At 48.7% G+C, this 18254-nt stretch overlaps 1 protein-coding gene across 7 annotated transcripts in view; it reads right to left on the reverse strand.

Moving 5' to 3' along the window:
- Tet3 (tet methylcytosine dioxygenase 3) overlaps positions 1 to 18254 on the reverse strand; it is a 95571-nt gene that overhangs the window by 61561 nt on the left and 15756 nt on the right. For 5 of the 7 annotated variants that reach the window (XM_021190854.2, XM_029535358.1, XM_029535357.1 and 2 more), the window contains one exon: positions 17750 to 17806. The exons of 1 other annotated variant lie outside the window; for it this stretch is intronic. In XM_021190854.2, the coding sequence (XP_021046513.1) occupies positions 17750 to 17806 (57 nt within the window). Of the gene's footprint in view, positions 1 to 17749; positions 17807 to 18070; positions 18200 to 18254 lie in introns of those variants that run through there. One more of the 7 variants, XM_021190855.1, reaches the window with a different exon arrangement.

Consider the following 18254-nt stretch of genomic DNA (forward strand, 5'->3'; position numbering starts at 1 on the left):
TTAAGCCAGGCATGGTGGCGCATGCCTTTAATCCCAGCACTCGGGAGGCAGAGGCAGGTGGATTTCTGAGTTCAAGGAAACCCTGTCTCGAAAAAAAAAAAAAAAAAAAAAAAAAAAGAAAAAAAGAAAAAAAAAAAGAAAAAGAAAAGAAAAGTTAGCAGTTGACCCCTAAAGGCTTTCCAGCCTCCAAAATGAAGTTACATTTTTTTGCAAACACAAAAGCCAGGACTAAACCAGAGGTCAAACTCGAAGGCTGTCAGTGACAATGGGCTCTAAATCTCAGGGCTCTTCAACAGTCCCCCCCCCACCAGCACCCCCCCTCCCATCTTCCTCACAGGAGGACTGACTTGTGAGCTGCCTAGTTAGGGATTGAGAAATAAAGAGGCCAGGGTCACATAGTGGTTGAACAGTTCCCTGCTGGCTGTAAGACCCCTTTCCTCCGCACAGGGTAGCAACCATTCCACTTCTGGCGCTCTAAGGGTGTGCTGGAGGCTTCGCCCACAAGCAAAGAGGCTCTAACCACAACATCCAGGCCCATGTGGAGCAGGCTCACAGCTTAGAATGCTAAGCAGCTGTCCAGGCGCACTGTGCTCAAAGCCCTCATTAACCCAAGAAACATCTGTGATGCTTTACTAGGGAGCTGCCTCAATAGCTCTAAGGTCAGAAGGGGGAAAAAAAAAATCAAAACCACAACTGCAGGCTCAAAGATAAATTAGTATCAATGAGAACAATATCTAGTCACAGAGAAACCCCTGATCTCATAAGTACTCTTGCAAAATAAGGAGGGAAATTGATTTCAATCCAAGAAGGTCTGGAGTAAACCAAAGTAGGAAAAAATGAATCGTCAGAAATAAAGGCCAGAGGAGCTGGCTAGAACAAATGAGAGTGGCTTTGATACATGAATCTGTGATGGTTTTCCAAGAGACCAACCCAGCACACCTTGGGCAAGACCGGTTATTTAACAAGGAGATGCTAAAGGGCGCCACAAGCCTAGGATTCTAGACCCTGAGAGGCTGGACCAAGGGGAAACACCAGGAGTTCCAGGCCTGCCTGGGCCACACAGTGAATCTGAGGCTGCTCTAGGCCAGGCCACAATAATCCGTCTTAAAAAGAGTTAAAACAAATATAATCGCCAACAGTGAGTTTTGAAATTTTTAAATACATAAATTGATAATTTTCTAGGAGAGTTTTTAGATAGAAATATTGAAAGTATCAGAGAAAACACCTGCCAAAGAATTACAACCATTTAGTTAACTCATTTTTCTCTTATTAAATTTTCCCAGATATCTTAAGTACCTGCTTTCTCCACATGTATAGATAGGGACCATAGGGACTCAGACTGGCCTGTTAGTCAAGTCACCTAGGCAGGCATGAGACTTGGTTCCATAGCTTGGTGTCCCCAGGAAACAGCTCAGAAGCAAGTTACAACATGCCCCTGAGGAGGACCTGACCATTAACCAGATGTGGACATTTCTGGCCTCCCGGCTACCCATGCAATATGCAGTCCAAAAGCCAGTATTAATGTCCCCCCTCAGAGGAGCAATATCTCCCCCAGAGCATGTGCAGAACCCCAGTCCCCCCTCAGAGCAGCAATATCTCCCCCCAGAGCATGTGCAGAACCCCAAGCCCAAGCACGGGGCTGAACCAAAAAGTGCACCAAGAGCCCAAGATTACCTGGATGAACATTAAACTGCCAGAAGTCTGTCAGACCTCTACTTACCCAACTGCCCTTTAATTCCTATCAGTTTTTTTTTAAAAGCGGTATCCATTCTGTTCTGCCAGTCAAAACCAAGAGCTAGGAGGTGGGGGAACAACTGATGGGGCTGTGATCACATGACCATAATTTCAAAGTTTAGCACAGCAGGGACTGACAAGAGGGCTCAGCATGTAAAACCTGACTGCCGCTAAACCAGAGGAACTGAGTTTGATCCTTGGGACCAGCACGGTAGAAGACTTCCAGACACAGATGCCCATACAGAGATATTTAAAATTTTGTTTTAACAAAGTTTGGTAGAATAAACAAAGCCAAACTCTTACTGAAAAAAATGTTTCTATTATTTCCTGAGTTAAAGTGTTGGTACCAACAATATATGAAGGTCTCTTACTAGTAAAATCCTCACAAAATAAAAGAAATAACATATTCTCAGAGAAAAATATGTATATCCCAACTAAATGTAGTAAAAAAAACAAATCAGACATTTTATATCATTTTATCCTAATCAGAAAATAGTTTTTACAGCCAGGTGGTGGTGGCGCACGCCTTTAATCCCAGCACTCAGGAGGCAGAGGCAGGCGAATCTCTGAGTTTGAGGCCAGCTTGGTTTACAGAGTGAGTTCCAGGACAGCCAGAACTACACAGAGGAAACCCTCCCTGTCTTAGAAGAAAAAGGAGGAGGAGGAAGAGAAGGAAGGAAAAGAAGAGGAGTAGGAGGAAGAAGAGAGAGAGAACACAGTGTATACAGAAAACATGTATGATAATGGGATAAAAAGTCAATAAAGACATTAAAATGAAAAATTATTCTAGAAAAACCAAAATACTAATAAGTTACTAATGGAAAAAATTATAATACCTTTCTGCTTACTAGACTTTCCTTATCTGCAATGAACTTAAAGACTCCACCCCGCCCCTCCAGACCGGGTTTCCCTGCATAGCCCTGGCTGTTCTGGAACTCACTTGTAGTCTAGGCTGGCTCCCAATTCACAGAGATCCACCTGCCTCTGCTTCCTGAGTGCTGAGATTAAAGGTGTGTGCTGCCACTGCCCCATCACCCATCATTGTGTGTGTACACACACACACACACACACCAGCAAAAACCTTTCAGCTATTTCCTAAGTGTGGCGGGATCTGAAGTCCAGCAGCTTTCCTCTCCCTGTATGCGCACGAATGTTTTTATAATCAAACACATTTAAGATTTCCAGTCCAACAACCTGCTTCTCAGACTCCCAAGGGCATAGGAGTCGCCAACAATGGGATTCATATGTATGACACGGAGGGGATGATTCAACCTGAACTGCCTCTGAGAAGCCCCCTTCTCTAGTCCAACGGTGAGCACATATGAGGGGAAGGTACAGCTGGCTGAGGAGCTTGGTAAACATGGCTCTCACAGGCTGGCTCATAGGACAGCGGGCTTTACCAGTCAGAGATCCAGGCCTCTGCATGTGTGCATGTGCACGCACGTGCGCCTGTGCATGTGCGCACGCGTGCATGTACATGAATTTCACATCATGAATCCCAATCCCACTCATGTCCCTGCCCTTAAAACCAAGCTTCATCCTATGTGTAAGCTTTATCCTGGGTGGCCCAGCACCACAGTACCTGTGGGAATGCTTTTCTGCTCTGAGAGGATGCATTTGGATCACCTCCACAGGTTCACGGAGGTCCATCTGTTAGCTCTGCACCTTGAGGAGGCAGCTCTTCCAGGGCTGGCAGGGACACAGAAGTGATTGCAGGAGAGACCTCTGTCTGCCCTGGGAGGCCAGGCACTCAGTGTCTTGCCCACTCAGATGGGCAAAGGAGGATGGATCAAGAGGCTCAGAACAGTGCTCCCACCTCCTTCCCCAAATCCCAACATTCCTGGGTACACTCCTGCTTCAACTGTACCCAAGGATTTACAACAGATGAGCCACGGAGCCAGCAAAGCCTTTGTGCCTCTGCTGCCCTGCTGGAGAGGTGAGTGAACGAGATGAAGGGGCCAGCCCAGACATGGTTAAAGTGCTGTGTCCAGAAACAAGGAACAGCCCTGATGAAGGCACAGAGGACACCTCATGCACATCACGAGGCAGACATCCTGACCCCTGCTTCACCACCGTGGAAGCTCCCCACACATCTAAGCCTGTGGGCTGTATGGAGCCCTCAGGAGATGAGGAGTCCCTTGCTCAGATGCCACAGGAATGCTAGGTGAGGAAGATATCTTCATCATCATCACCTTAGCTCTTGGGGCAGCAGTGACCAAGATTCGATCTGGAGGACAAGGCAAGGGCGTGGGACAGAGTGGCACACCGGTACACCAAATCAAGAAACTGTGCCCTTCCAGACTGGCAAGATTACACAGTTGGGTAAGAGCACTTGCAGCCAAGCCAGACGATCTGATTTCAATCCCCAGGACCCAAGTCATAGAGGGAAAGAACCAACCTGTCAGGTTGTCCTCTGACCTCCTCCACAAACCAGCCCACATGCTCACACAACACATCAAAGGGGGAAAACAAATACCTTTCATTCCACAACTCCCAGTGGAAGCCTGAAATACAATGGCCATGGGAAAGTCTAGCATGCTGACAGGCAGAAAACTCGGCCTCAGAACCATCTGGGGGGGAGGAGGGGAAACACAGACTCTAGACCAGAACAGTAGAAAGCAAGACGATATCCTGAGCACACAGCTGTGGAGCACACCTCACCAGTAGCCAGCCTCCCAAGCTCCGCTTCCTGCCCCGATGAATTCTGAGGAGAGGGGAGGATTCACTTGTTCTGCGATACCTTCACGAATCTGGGAACGGAGAGCACAGGTCTCGCCAGATTAGTACTTACCAGGGTGAGTGACAAGGAGGTTACTGGTCATTATGGGTAATTATGAGATACAGACTCCTCCCTAAAACCTCCTGTGGGAAAATGGCCTAGGATCCCCCTCTTTTTCCTGCAGAGACAGGGAGGGTGCTCCATCTGTTATCCAGATCCCAGCCTCCAGGCCTGGGGCCAGAGCTGCCTCAGGCTCCGTTCCTGGCCTTGGCCCAGACAACATACTTTGAAGATGTGAAGCTCACTGTCTTCTCTCACCAATTTGATCCCACAAGCATTTATTAAAAGCATTTACTGCATGCTAGGCTCTGTGCCAGGTGCTGGGGAACTGAAACGGATGGGTACCCTACCACAAGGAAGCTAGATCCAAGCACTAGTGTTACCACGGAGGGACAGAGACAGGGACACACCACGGACAGCTGAGAAAAACCAGGCATTCCCAGGGTGCCTTCCTTCAGCTGCGGGCTAAGAAGCACAGCAGCTGGGACAGGGACGGGAAGATGGCTCAGCAGGGAAGAGTGTTTGCTGTGTGAGTAGGAGGCCTATGTTTAACTCCCAAGCACCCACACAGGAAAGCTAGGTGTGGCCAGGTGCCTCTCCAGCCTGCTGTGGGGGTGCAGAGGCAGGGGATACTACTGGCTGGGGCTTGCTGCCTACCATCCTGCCCTGTGTCAAGAAGTGAGAGCATCAGAGCAGGGCAGCCGACAGCCTACACACCTACACACACACACACACACACACACACACAGAGCAACAAAAGGCCAATAGTGGATAGAGTCTGCCTGGAATGGGTGAGGTCCCAAGTCCAATTGCTAGCAATATAGAATTGTGGAAAGCAATGGGGGTAGGGGAGCCACATTCACAACAGCAATGGTGAAGAAGAACATGTAACAGACACGGAAACTTTAAAGCTTTGGTAAAAACCCAGAAGGGCTAAGGGAGAAAGATGCACTCCCCAGGCCTAGTTACACATGCATTTAATCCCAGCACTTGGGAGGCCAGGCCAGGCCAGCCTGTTCTACAGAGTGAGACTGTCTCAGAAGGAGGCAGGCTGCACTTCCTTCTCTGGAGAGGAATCAAGATAAAGCCATCCATCCGCCCCAAACCTCTAAATCCTCTGTGATTCTAACTGAAAAAACTCAATATTTTTGACAGATGGACAAATCTTTCACAAGCTTATTTGGAGGAAGAAATGAGAATGGTAACAAAAAAGAACCAAAAAAAAAAAAACCAAAACAAACAAACATAAATACATTGTTAATGTGTGCGCACGCAGATGCCCACGGATGAAGGCCATGGAAGAGGGTGTGAGATCCCTGGAACTGGACTTAAACGGTTTGTGAGCTGCCATGTGGGTGCTGGGAACCAAACTCAGGAAGAGAAGAGGGTATTCCCAACCCACTTCTCTCCATCACGGAAAGATTTTTAAAGACTAAAATCTTGAATAAAAACAGGTTAATTAAAATGATAGAACAAACAGAATCGAGAGAAAACTGCAAGTCCCTAGAATGGTGAAAGGTGTCTGAGACACTTCACAGAACTGCACACTGCTGAACACTACAGACACTCAAACTAGATAAAGGGGTCTCTGAGTTTAATCCTTGCTTCATACAATATATAAAAATAAATTACACCTTAGAAATTATGGAAATTTAAAATGAAACTGTAAAGGCTTCACAGGTTACATCTTCACATGAGACAAAAGGGTAAAACACACACACACACACACACACACACACACACACACACACCCTTTTGGCTGGGGGGGCGGGGCGGGGGATAGTACATTGTCAGGATGTACAGGGCCTTAGGTTCAATCCCTACCACTGATGCACAAAAACCTGTGTGTTTGTAAAAATGTGTGCCAGAAATTAATATCAATAACATGAATTTTGCAAAACAATAGAAATTAAAAGCGCATACTGTGTGCAGTCTGCAATACTGAGGATAAATGCAAAATGACTTGCATTTTAAAGCATTCAAGTTCTCTTTTAATAAAAAACTATCACTTGGGTCTGGCAGTGGTGGTGGTGGGGCGCACACCAGAGGCATATGGGAAACAGGCAGGCAGATCTCTGAGTTCCAGGCCAGCCTGGTCTACAGAGGCTACAGAGAGAAACCCTGTCTTGAAAAACAAACCATTTGATTCTCTCTTACCTTTTAATAATTGTGTGTATGATGTGTTTGCATGACGGTGCACATGTACCGCAGTGCACACATGGACAGTAGAGAACTTTCAGGAGTTAGCTGTCTCCACCCCGAGTTCTAAGGATCAAAACTCAGGCCATCAGGCTTAAGCAGCAAGACCTTTTGCCTGCCGAGCCATTCTGCTGGCCCTCAGGATATCTTCTGTAAGGATAACTTGGTAATATCCCCTAAAATGTTATTTTAGGTTGGGTGCGATGGTGCACACTTTCGCCCTGGCATTTGAGAGGCAGAGGCAGGTGGATTTCTGAGCTCAAGGCCAGCCTGGTCTACAGAGTGAGTTCCTGGCCAACCAGTGCTGCACGGTGATATCCTCTCTCAAGAAATAAAATCAAAGCCATTTTAATGATTTTTAATCTACATAGCTGGACAAATAATATACATATACAAATATACTGGTTAATATATAAATAAATTGAAATCAGTCATCATTAATAAATTTATAGCCACTTAAAAATTGGAATTGTAAACATCCACCAATGGGAAACAAGTTAAATTATATAAATTTGTACTATTAGAAACTCCACGGCCATTTTTGTTCTTGCTTTGTGGAGCCTCTTACTGTGCAGCTGAGCCTGGCCTTAATTCTTCTTCCTTGCCTCGGCCTCCTAAGAGCTAGAATTACAGGTGTGGGTTGCCATGGCTACTTTCTGCAGAAAAGGCTAAGATAGACACACTGACATAGGAAAGTATCCTTCGCACATTTAGTAAGTAAATGGGCATGGCTTAGGAGGAAAGTAATGGATTGTGATTTAGTGTTTAGTTGTTCCACAGAACAGAAAGACCTGAGTTTCCAGCTATATAGTGTTATACTGTTTGATGTCTTTAAATAGATGTGTACTATTTTAAAGGTTTAGAAATAAATATCCAGGCATAGTGGCATAAACCTTTAATCCCAGCACTCAGGAAACACAGGTAGGCAGAGCTCCATGAGATCAAGGTCAGCCGGCTCTGCATACTGAGTTCCAAGACATTCAGAACAACATAAAGAAACGATGGCTTCCCCTCATCCCTGTCTAAGTTAAAAATGGGGCTGGAGAGATTGCTCGGTAGTTGAGTACTTGTTGCTCTTGAAGAACTGGGCCCCGTTCCCAGTATCCACACAGTACCTCACTACTATCTAGAGCTCCCTCCTCTGACCAGGCACATATGTGGTACATGTCCATACATTTAGGCAAAACACTCATGTACACAAAACAAATTTAAGCAAACAAAAAAGAAATGCAGAGCATGAAAAAGCCATAGTGCAGAGGAAATGTAATACAGCTAACTGCATGTACGTTATGGAAATACTTTCAAAATGGATCACCGACAGAAAATACATGGTAAATGTTTTACACCAACAGGCATAGGACAAAGGAAAGCCAGAAAGCTAACACCTGTCTCTCAGGAAAAGATACCAAGCCATATGGTTTTATGACATCTTTTCAAATCCTAAAAGAATTAATTCAGCTGTATTACTTAAAATTGTACCAGCGCATAAAAAACTTCCCAATCCACTGTATGAAGTTACTGTTATCCTACCGACAGCTAACAATGCAATCACAAAAGCTGCCAGTGGATCTCACAATGTAAGCAAAATCAGACACTGTTAACATGACGTAAGTCATCTGACTGTTAAAAAAAAACAAAAACAAAAACAAAACAAAACCCATCTAATGGGAAAAAAAACAAATGAAGCAGACGAGATCATGTCTGTCATACAACACAAAGGATCACATAATCCTAAGAACCCAATAGTCCACAACACTCTGCCTAAAGTCAAAATACTAGCCATTCACATTAAAGTGCAATGGGAACAAATATCACTAAAGAGAGAGATGTTCTCAAGCCAGTAAGTACCTAGCAAATACACTTAACACAGGACACAGGGTCCCAGCTCCAGCTCCAGCCATCATGAAGGAAACATCAGCCTCTGGCTCAGGCTCCTGGACCGATTTAACTGGGCTACCTGGCCTGCTCCAGGCTCATCACAAGAACTAGCAGACAGAACTAGAATCTGCCCACAGGCTCACCTCATACGTGTAGAACACTCATAAAAGACCTGGTGACTAGTTGTCATCCAGGGTGAAGAGTTAACAACACAACATAGCTCCATTGTCAACCACACCACGCCGAGACGTGGGTCAGAGGAGGAGGTCTGAGTGCGGGATGCTAGCTAACTGCTGCACTTTGAGGTCACCACCAAATTCCCTACCCTGCCATCTTCTAGCCTTTCAAAAGAATAGTCTATTATTGGTATAATCTTAACAAATAGAATAAAGGGCTAAAAAAGGACAGAGGCCTTTCATCTCAAAATTGGACCTTAAACTTCCAGGTGGGAAAGGAACTAGAGGAGCTAAGATGGTCACACAGGGTAGGACTTTGCAAGGTCCCCTGCCCTGTGCCCTTTCACAGGCACACCTACCTATGCCAGAGTAGGTGTTTAAAGGTATTCCTGGCAGAAGCCACACTAAAAGCTTTCAGGCCCCAAGCCAGCACATATTGCCACACTATGGCACACCCTGACTTTGCCCAAGTGCCATAGATACTCTTGAGCTCTTCCAGTGGGGCAAGAGTCATTTCCAGGGACAGATGTTGATTACACAGGTGAGCTTGTGAGAAATCAGCACACTGTATATAACATGCTTTCCTTCCTGCATATGTATTAGACTTCAGTTAAAAGCTTAAAAATTTAAAGGCCATGCCTGCCTATAGCCCTGGCACTCTGGAGGCAGAAACGGGGAATCTGTAGGACAAGCTGGCTGCTGAGGAGCCAGACCAGCAAGCTCTAGGTTCCAGAGAGGGGCTCCAACTCAGAATGCAGAGACAGACCAAAGACAAGCGAAGTAAACCTTCATCCCCTGTATACATGCGTACACATATGCAGATGCACCTGCACAAACGAGTACACACATACACACTAAGAAATAAAAGATTTTAAAAACTAAAGGCCGAGATGAGGAAACCCCATGTCTATGACCTCAGAGCGTCCTTCTGAACACCACCACTTTAACCCTCAGTCTCCTGGGACGATCTGATCTTAACTGTCCCAGATGCTCATCATTTGGGTGTAGCCCACAGGTTTGAGGCAAGCTGATGAGGCAACTACTCAGCCTCGACCATACATTCTAACCGCCTAGAGCACTTCAAGCAGCGCTGGGCCCGCTCTACTCCAGAAGAATACACACAGGGCACCACGGACCCAGGAGCCTAAACACCAGCACTCCCTCTTTGAAAAGCTGCTCAGATAATTCTAACATGAAGAGGGGCTAAGAGCTGCTAAACTAGTTAGACCAGAGGGACTGGCTGCTATAGACTCTCAAGACAAGTTAAAGCAAGGCCCTGCCAGTTATGATGGAAGCTGGGGTGGGAGGGAATAGGGATGGCGTGTTCTGGCGCTCACCCATCTCCTCTCCATAGTCCACTTCCTCAGAACTCATATATATATACATATATATATATAGTATATGTGTATGTGTGTGTGTGTGTGTGTGTGCGCGCGCGCGCGCGTGCGCGTGCATGCACTCCTGGGGCACGCAAATACGGAACCCACAAGTTTTTCTAAATAACTTTCGTGCCCATGAAGTTGGACACAGAACTCTGGGTTCTGGCTCTTAGCCAATGAGTTCAGACTGAACTCCCTGCCAGGAAGCCCTAAGACACACGCCACTGCAACCACACAACCCCACAGCTAAGCCCTAACTACTACCCAGGGCCCCAATGATGTCTCTGGGAGCCCACAGCTGGAAAACAGGAAACCAGTGAAAAACAACACAAGGAAGGCCACAGGGCAGAGGAAGTAGAGAGTTCAGCCATGGGAGAAGACAAGGAAAGAGGCCAGTGAAGAGGTGACCCCACATGGCTTGCCTGCACAGACCTTCCAGCAGGGTTATCTGGGGCCCCATGCCACCCTCATCTTCTGTCCACCTCAGTCTAAAATAGGAATCCATACCCGTAAGTTTGGCCCAACACGTGCTTATTGTGGCCAGCAACCCCATGGTACTCTCCCTAGATGATTCTGACCTACGAATGTCACACGCATGCATGTCACACAGCATGCTCAGACTAGGGAAAGAGCCATGCTTAAAGCACGCAGTGGGAACAAGGGCAGACTGAGGCCCTAAAGATCATCCTAGTATTCAGAGAAAAAAAAAAAAAAAAAAAAGGATAGAGAAATGCAGAGAAAACCAGGTGGACAGCGCTTGGGCAGGCTGACGGAGGAAACCACACCTACGCTGAACAAGCGACTGACTGATTAGGGCACTTCAGAGATCATTGGGTTGGAAATATTGCAGGGCCAGAGCTAATTTATCTTGAGCCCTCCTAGCCCCTAAATAGGCATCTACTTGAACACCTATGTAGCCAAATATCCTGTGACCAGCAGGCGAATTATTTTGAAATATAAGAATACAGCAGCTTCTATCGACCCCCAAACCCAAGATGCAATCAGGTAGCGTCTGAGACCTACAGCAGAGATTTCCCCACTTCACTACAGTCTGCCGCTGGTCTCACCAGTGCATCTATTTGTAAGGTGTTTTGATTTATGGTTTTGTTCGTCTTCTTAAAAAAATAAAAACAAAAATTAAACCACCACCGGCAAAAAAATGTATAAAACAGTTACAACACTGCAGCACAGAATTTGGAATAACCTAATCCTGTGTTCCTGGGTCACAGTCACTCATATATGGCTCCAGAAAAACCTGTGGCTTAGGTCCTTTAATGCTGCATTTTATTTTATTCTCTCCAGCCCCACTACAAATCCATTTTCCCAGAGCTTGGGGAACAGAACAACAACTCACATTTCAAAGACCTAGCCCCTGCTTCTCTCCAGGACCAGGGGGTGGGGGTCAGAAGGAACCGTCTGCACCCCAGCTCAACCTGAGCAAGCCAGCAGAGACAGTGGTCTGAGAGGTAGGCTCGAGGAAAAGCATAGCTAAGGAGTCAGTTTGTAGGTTGAGAGCAGGTTGTCCACTCACAGCCCCTCTCGGGGCCTCTGCCTGCCTGACAGGTGTCTCCCGCCTCCCTGCTCATCCTCATCTGTAGAGCAGCCGGCAGAGTCTTAATGCAACCTCCCTGAGGGACAGAAAGGTAGAGGACAGAGCAGTCCCTTTAGTCAGTTGTATGCTTAGCAAGACTGGGAGCAAAGCTTGCAGGCCAGAAAAATGACCTGGGACTTGCTAGGTCATTTTTTTGCTGTTTTCTTTTTGAAAGAACACAGTGGGTGCTGCAGAGGGGAGAGAGCAGCAGAAGCCAGTCAGCAGGGCAGAGCTGGGGAATTCTCTGATAGGGATGAGCTGCAAGCCTTTGTTTCCATGCAGAGCCCATGAGGTCAGGATTACTCATGAGGACGCGTGGGGGCGGGGCTCAGAAATCCCATTACTTAAGCACCAAGGGTACAAGGGTTCCAGACACACAGACACACAACCAGGATCTGCTTAGACCCTAATCCTCCTATACTTGGCACGGTGGCCCCTTAAGTAATATTTCTGCAGCAGACAGTTTAGGCCTGTTCTCTAGGCAGCTAAGATTTATAAATAAATAAATAAATAAATAAATAAATAAATAAATAAATAAATAAATCACATTTCTACATTCATGTTTAACAATGCAAACAAACAAAAAGGCTGAAGAGCCTCAGCTGGAGAAAGTAGGAGCCAAAACCCTTCAATTAAAGCCCCCCAGATGACAGGGGTGTCCACCCTTAGAGAAGTCACAATATAGGGGGTCAGCCCCTCAGAGGAAAGGGCTACACCTGTAGGTTAGGAAGGATCACTGTATGGAGGCCTGAAGATAAGGGCTAGTGGTAGAACCCTTGCCTAGCAAGACCCAGGTTCGATCCTCAGCTCCTCAAGAAAACATTTAAACACTTTTAACATCCTAATTGAGAGAACAGCCTGGTAGAACAGGGCTATCACCCTAGCTACTCAGGAGACTAAGAAAAGATCCCAAATTCAAGGCCTGCTGAGCTGCACAATGCACTAAAAAGCCTGGGCAAAGAGAGGACTGAGGACATTACAGTAGAAGACTGCTCTGTGGCATGTGTGAGGTCCGGAGCGCACACACACCCATCAGGGGCTTCTGTGGTTCAGACTGTACACCATCAGATTCCTGAGCAGGCAGAGGAATCCTTGTCTACAGACGCTGAGGGACAGGTAGAGACTCTCTATAACAAACAGCAGGGTGAGAAAGAGTGGAGGGGCAGTGTCCAGAAAGGGGATGGAAGTCTGCAAAGCAAGAGCCCTACTCAGGGCCAGAAGCACGTTCAAAAGCAGTGCTGTCCACGGTCTGACAGCATCCCAGTCCAGCATCTCAGACACAGAGAAGTCTTCCGTTACAAGATGTCCAAGAGCAAGAGTGTGGAAACTGCCCTTTGGATGCTTAGAATGCTACCCAACACCAGAGGCACACTGTATAAGATGTTAGCCGACTGTACAAAGTGGGACTGCGTCTTGGAGAGAGAGAGAGAGAGAGAGAGAGAGAGAGAGAGAGAGAGAGAGAGAGAGAGAAATTTCTAGATTTAGTTTGGGAAAAACTAACTTTGGAAGGCAAGCCCTCTGCTGTAGAGGAAACCATGGCAATGGGCTCTAAAGTAACTCTTCATGGTTAGTGGCAGGGCCCGTGAGTTAAGAACTCAACTACTTGTTGCTCCCTCTTTTACAGCCAGTGATGCAGTCAATGTCTATAAGACCCAAACTTTTTTTTAAAAAGATAGTCCAGTCTAGCTTCAAACTAGCTATATAGTCAAAGATAACCTTGAACTCCTGGTCTACTTCCAGATGTTGAGAGATTATAGGCACATAACACTATATCTAGTGAAATGCTTACAAGGTGAGCTTTTTTTCTTTTGTGCAGTGTTGGAGATTGAGGCCATGGCAAATTCTCTTCAACTAAGTCACATCCCGAGCCCCAGAACCCAAGCTTTTCCAGACAGGGTCTTACTATGCAGTCCAGGCTTCCTGGAGTAGGCTGGCCTCTGCTCCAGAGATCCACCTGTGTGTGCCTCCTGTATGCTATGCCGGGACTAAAGGTGGGCATACAGGAGGGCACCATGGCCAGGAGACTCACTCTTGATAAACTGATGTTCAAGTTCACATGCGCAGGACGGTATTTTATGCAGCCTTCTCAGGATCTCAAAGCAACACTTTCTTTCCAATAACAAGCTTCCTTTCCACCACATCTGTTTCAGAACACAAGACCCTAATCCATTACCAGATCCTAGAAGCACTGAGCTTTGAAACAAGGCTGGAGTGTTGATTTTTAAAAGTTCCCCGAGGTTCAAAAAGCCAAAAAGTAAGCCGGACGCAAAGGAGTGCCCATGGGTGAGAGGTTCTGTCTGTGGTGTGTGCAAGTTCATTTGACCTCAGTGGAGATCAAAGCTATGGACTGCATAACAACACCGGCAATGTTGGTTTCCCTACTTTGAACTGAAGTAGTCTAGTCCACATCTTAGTGTCTAATGGTTTTGTAAGGTTAATAGTAACTTCTGTTCTCTTATGTACTTAGTACGGGAGATGTGAATGGTCAGGACAGAGACAGAGAATGGGAGATAGAGCAGGTGACAATGGGGACAGAGCCCTGGTTAGCACTCCAAACCGCAGGTTCTACTCATGCAAGCCACTCCTGTTGTCTGCCCAGACCTCCTAAATTGACCCAAGAGTAAGCCACCTTCCCCCTCAGAGACTGGGAACAGGGGGTCCTGCTGACAGCCAGATGTCTGGGTGCGGGAGGAAATAAGGCCAGAAGCCCAAGAGGCCAGGGATAGAAAAGAGGAAAAGAGGATTGGGAGACCCAAAGGCGAAGCCAAAACAAAGCCTCTGCCATACTCCCAGCCCAGACCCCCCAGTCAGCCAAACCACTTGCCACAGCCTCCAGAGGATGGGAGGGAACTTGGCAAGACCTCAAAGCCCATTTCTAGCAGAGACGTCCATCTGCAGCTAGAAGCAGATGAGCACCCAAGGTGCCCCCCTCACTGGGCTACTCTTCCCGGACCCAGCAAGAGGGTTGCAGAGTCATCAACGGTGGTCCCAGAATGCAGCCCCAAGTCCCCGCACTGTGATGGACAGAGGCTCCTATTTCAGCTAACGCTATTTTGCCACAGTCCCTCCTCTTCCCCAACATTCATTCAAAAATGACTGGGGTCACCAGAGCGGTAGAGCTGAGCGCTCTATGACCAGCCCCAGGTCCTCCCAAGCCCGGGAAAGCCCTCTCCATTCTCCAACTCCCATCTGCTCTCCTCTGGACTGGTTTCTGTCTGCTCCAGCCTGATAGGCCCACCTGTCTTCGACTCTATTGCTGCTTATACATGACTGCAGAGAGAAGGGGCTCCTCGGCTCTTGCACAGAGCTCAAGGACAGGCGGAAAGGAACGAGCAAGAGTCAAAAGGAGCAGATTCTCAACGGGACATTTTTGGGGTGGTCAAAAGGAGAGATAGGAGACAAAGATCCTGGGCCCAGTACCAAAATAGTTTGCAGACATCCTTAGCCAGTGGAGTGATGCTCCCATGAGGCAGAGTGTGGGCGCTCTCACATTGGGCACTGTATTCTGTTCAGGCGGCTGAGGGGACTATATCCCCGGGGTATATCACGGGTAAACGACATAAAGCACAACGTACAGTAAACCTACAACGTGCATTCACCAAGCTCAGCTTTGTGGCTGTGCCAGGACTGTGCACACCCACGCATCAGAATAGTCCTGGCAGCACTTAGCACACCACAGGAGGCATGCATTATTTCTTCTGGCTGTGGGACACCATTCACCCTTGGGGCTTACCCCTCCCATACCCATCCTGTGGGAACCTGCACACATACACACTTGTACACATACTCCCTTTATCCTGACCACAGGAGGGGCTCTTTTACCATGACCTGATAGAGTGGGCAAAACTCTGTTGCCTCAACAGGCCACCTGAGAAAATCCAATGTGCGGAGAAGACAGAGCCTGAGAGGACGCTATGGCTCTCAGGCAGGCAACTCAATATAAGCAGATCAAGGAAGGAAGCTCCTGAGAACAGTTCCTGCCGGGAGACCTACCGAGGGCTTTCTCTGGATTTCCCAACACCGGGGCCAGGGTACGGGCTACATCCCAGGTAGCACACAGGTGGTAGAAAGAGAGAGCATGCTAGTGGAGTAGAAAGAAGCAGGTCTGCTATGGAGAGCCATCACCACAGAGCAGGCGGGCAGCCTGAGAGAGTAAGCAGACAAGGAAGTAGGTACGGAAGGAGGGAGCTTCCCCCTCTCCCTGAGCCCGTGTGTCCCCGTCCTTTTGTCCCTCTTTCAGAGTTGGGGGCCAGAAGAGTCTGCCTCATAATCCTAACATCTCCAGTGCCCACGGTTCTGGAACAGCATACCGGGCGGGCGACTCCAACTCCCCCAGCCAGCAGTGGGTGGCCAAAGGAAGCGGAGGTGGGAAACTGGATTCTGGCTTCCAAGAGCGTAAGCGAGCCAATATGAGCTCACAGTTCTCTCAGTGTGCGCGCACAAACAGTATCACCAATGCTTCTACTAGCCTGGGGTCCCCCACAGTTCCTTCCCAGATGACTACCAACAACTCCCAGTCCCACCAAGGCGTGCCAGCTCCCCCAGAGAGCCGTCAACGGGCTCTTCCTTCCTAAGAAGCCGTTTCAGAAGCAAAATCCACCACCTTCACGTCTTTGCTTGGGAAGAGTCCAGGGAATAACCCTGGCCTTCATATCCACCTTGTGAGTTAGCCCGGGAACCCCCGACACACAGGAGGAAGCAGAGCCCCACCTCGCCGGTGTCACCACACAGACCGTGAGGTGGCAGAGTGCCATTTCCAGCACCTCCTCAGTGCTTCCCACAGCTTTCCCAGGAAGCAGGAGGTAGATCAGCAAGAAAGGACTAGGGGCATGCAGGGACACTCACAGCTCGCCCACCTACTACCTAAGCAACCAGGCTCAGGACTTCCTCTATGCAAGGCAGAGCCCCAGACCTGGCCTGCCCACCTGTCCTCACGCTCATCCCAACCTCGGCTCTTTGGAGGCAGCCACTGTGTTCTTTTCTGTCCCAGCCCCCCCCCCCATCTCCTGGGCTAGAGGGTACTGCTGAGTAATCCCAAACTTAGAGTGAGCCCCCGAGACCTTGTAAACCGGGGCAAACTAGAAGGAACCTACTGAGCGGGTCCTGGCTAACCTAGGCGGATTAGTCATAGCTTCTTGGGGAATCAGATTCTCCCCAGACTCTTCATTCTCCTCTCCCCAAAACCTACACCACCCTCTGAAAAACCCACCTGGAATGGCTCAAAGCCCCTTTCTCTGCTTCCCTCACACCGGGGAACACTGCCTTTCCAGTCTCCCAGACACCAAGTGGCACAGAATAACAGCAGACACCCGCTGGCTTCCCAGCCATGATGTTGCATCAGCCCCCACCCTACCCAAAATATCCTCACCCCCACCACCTCCTCTCCTCTCTTCAGCCATCTCCATGGTGACAGCAGCATGACTAATGACACCCTATCAGCTTCAGACTCAGGAGTGCAATTCTCCCTCCCCCTTACTGTCTTTCACCCCCACTTCCCCGCGACAACGCACCCACCCCGGGGATTTCTGCAGATTGGAAGCAAACCAACAGTGCTGGGGCCTTTCTCCAGAGATTTCCAGAGGCAGGGGTGGGAAGTGGGTTTGGGTTGTACGTCTTTAAAACACACACACACACACANACACACACACACACAGCGCACACATATACATACAGTTCAACAAACCAAACCCCAACTGCACCCAAACCATCCAGCTGAGAAAGCAAAACGAATCCAAACAAAACCCACACAGGCCTGAGAATTCATTGGCCGCCCACACTCCCGCCGCCCCTCCCCCTCAGCTGCTGCTACACACACAGTGGGAGATTAAGGGATCACCAGAGGAGACCCTTTATTTTTATCCAATCCAGTCAAACACTTTACCCCCACCGTGCAAGCACACGTATACACACACGCACACATACACACACGCACACATACACAAGCGCGCGCGCGCACACACACACACACACACACACACACACACACAAACACACACACAACCACGCAGGGTACCTTGACAGTCGCCCCTTGTGCCCAGGGGCCCGTTCCTTCACGAGCATTTATTTCCACCTGCAAAAGAAGCCAAAGACACTGGTGAGGCAGGCCGGTAGCGGGCAAGGAGCAGAGCAGTCCAGCACAGGCCCCAGCGCACTGGAGGGGAAGGGCCCGGAGAAGAAAGGCTGGACGGGACCATCTTCCTGCTCCAGTTGCCTCCCCAGCGCTGATGGGCCCCTGCGCCTTCCAGTGTTTTGTTTTCTCCGGCCTCTGGAGATCCCCGGGACCCGCTCCCGGCCTGAACGCGGCCTCCCCTCCCCTCCAGGCCCAGCGCTCTACCTCGGCCGGCCTCCACTACTGCATCGGCCGCCGCCGGGCCTCCCATTATCCCCGCCGAGGGAGCGCACCGAGGAAGGCACTGCAGAGGCGGCGGCCAGCTGCCGGCTGCTCCCGCCCCGCCAGGCTGGTGTGCAAGGGGGCGGCGCGCGCGCCAGCCAATCCCGCGCCCGGCCCTCCCCGCCAA

The sequence above is a fragment of the Mus pahari genome, chromosome 2, assembly GCF_900095145.1.
Source record: "Mus pahari chromosome 2, PAHARI_EIJ_v1.1, whole genome shotgun sequence".
Lineage (NCBI taxonomy): Eukaryota > Metazoa > Chordata > Mammalia > Rodentia > Muridae > Mus > Mus pahari.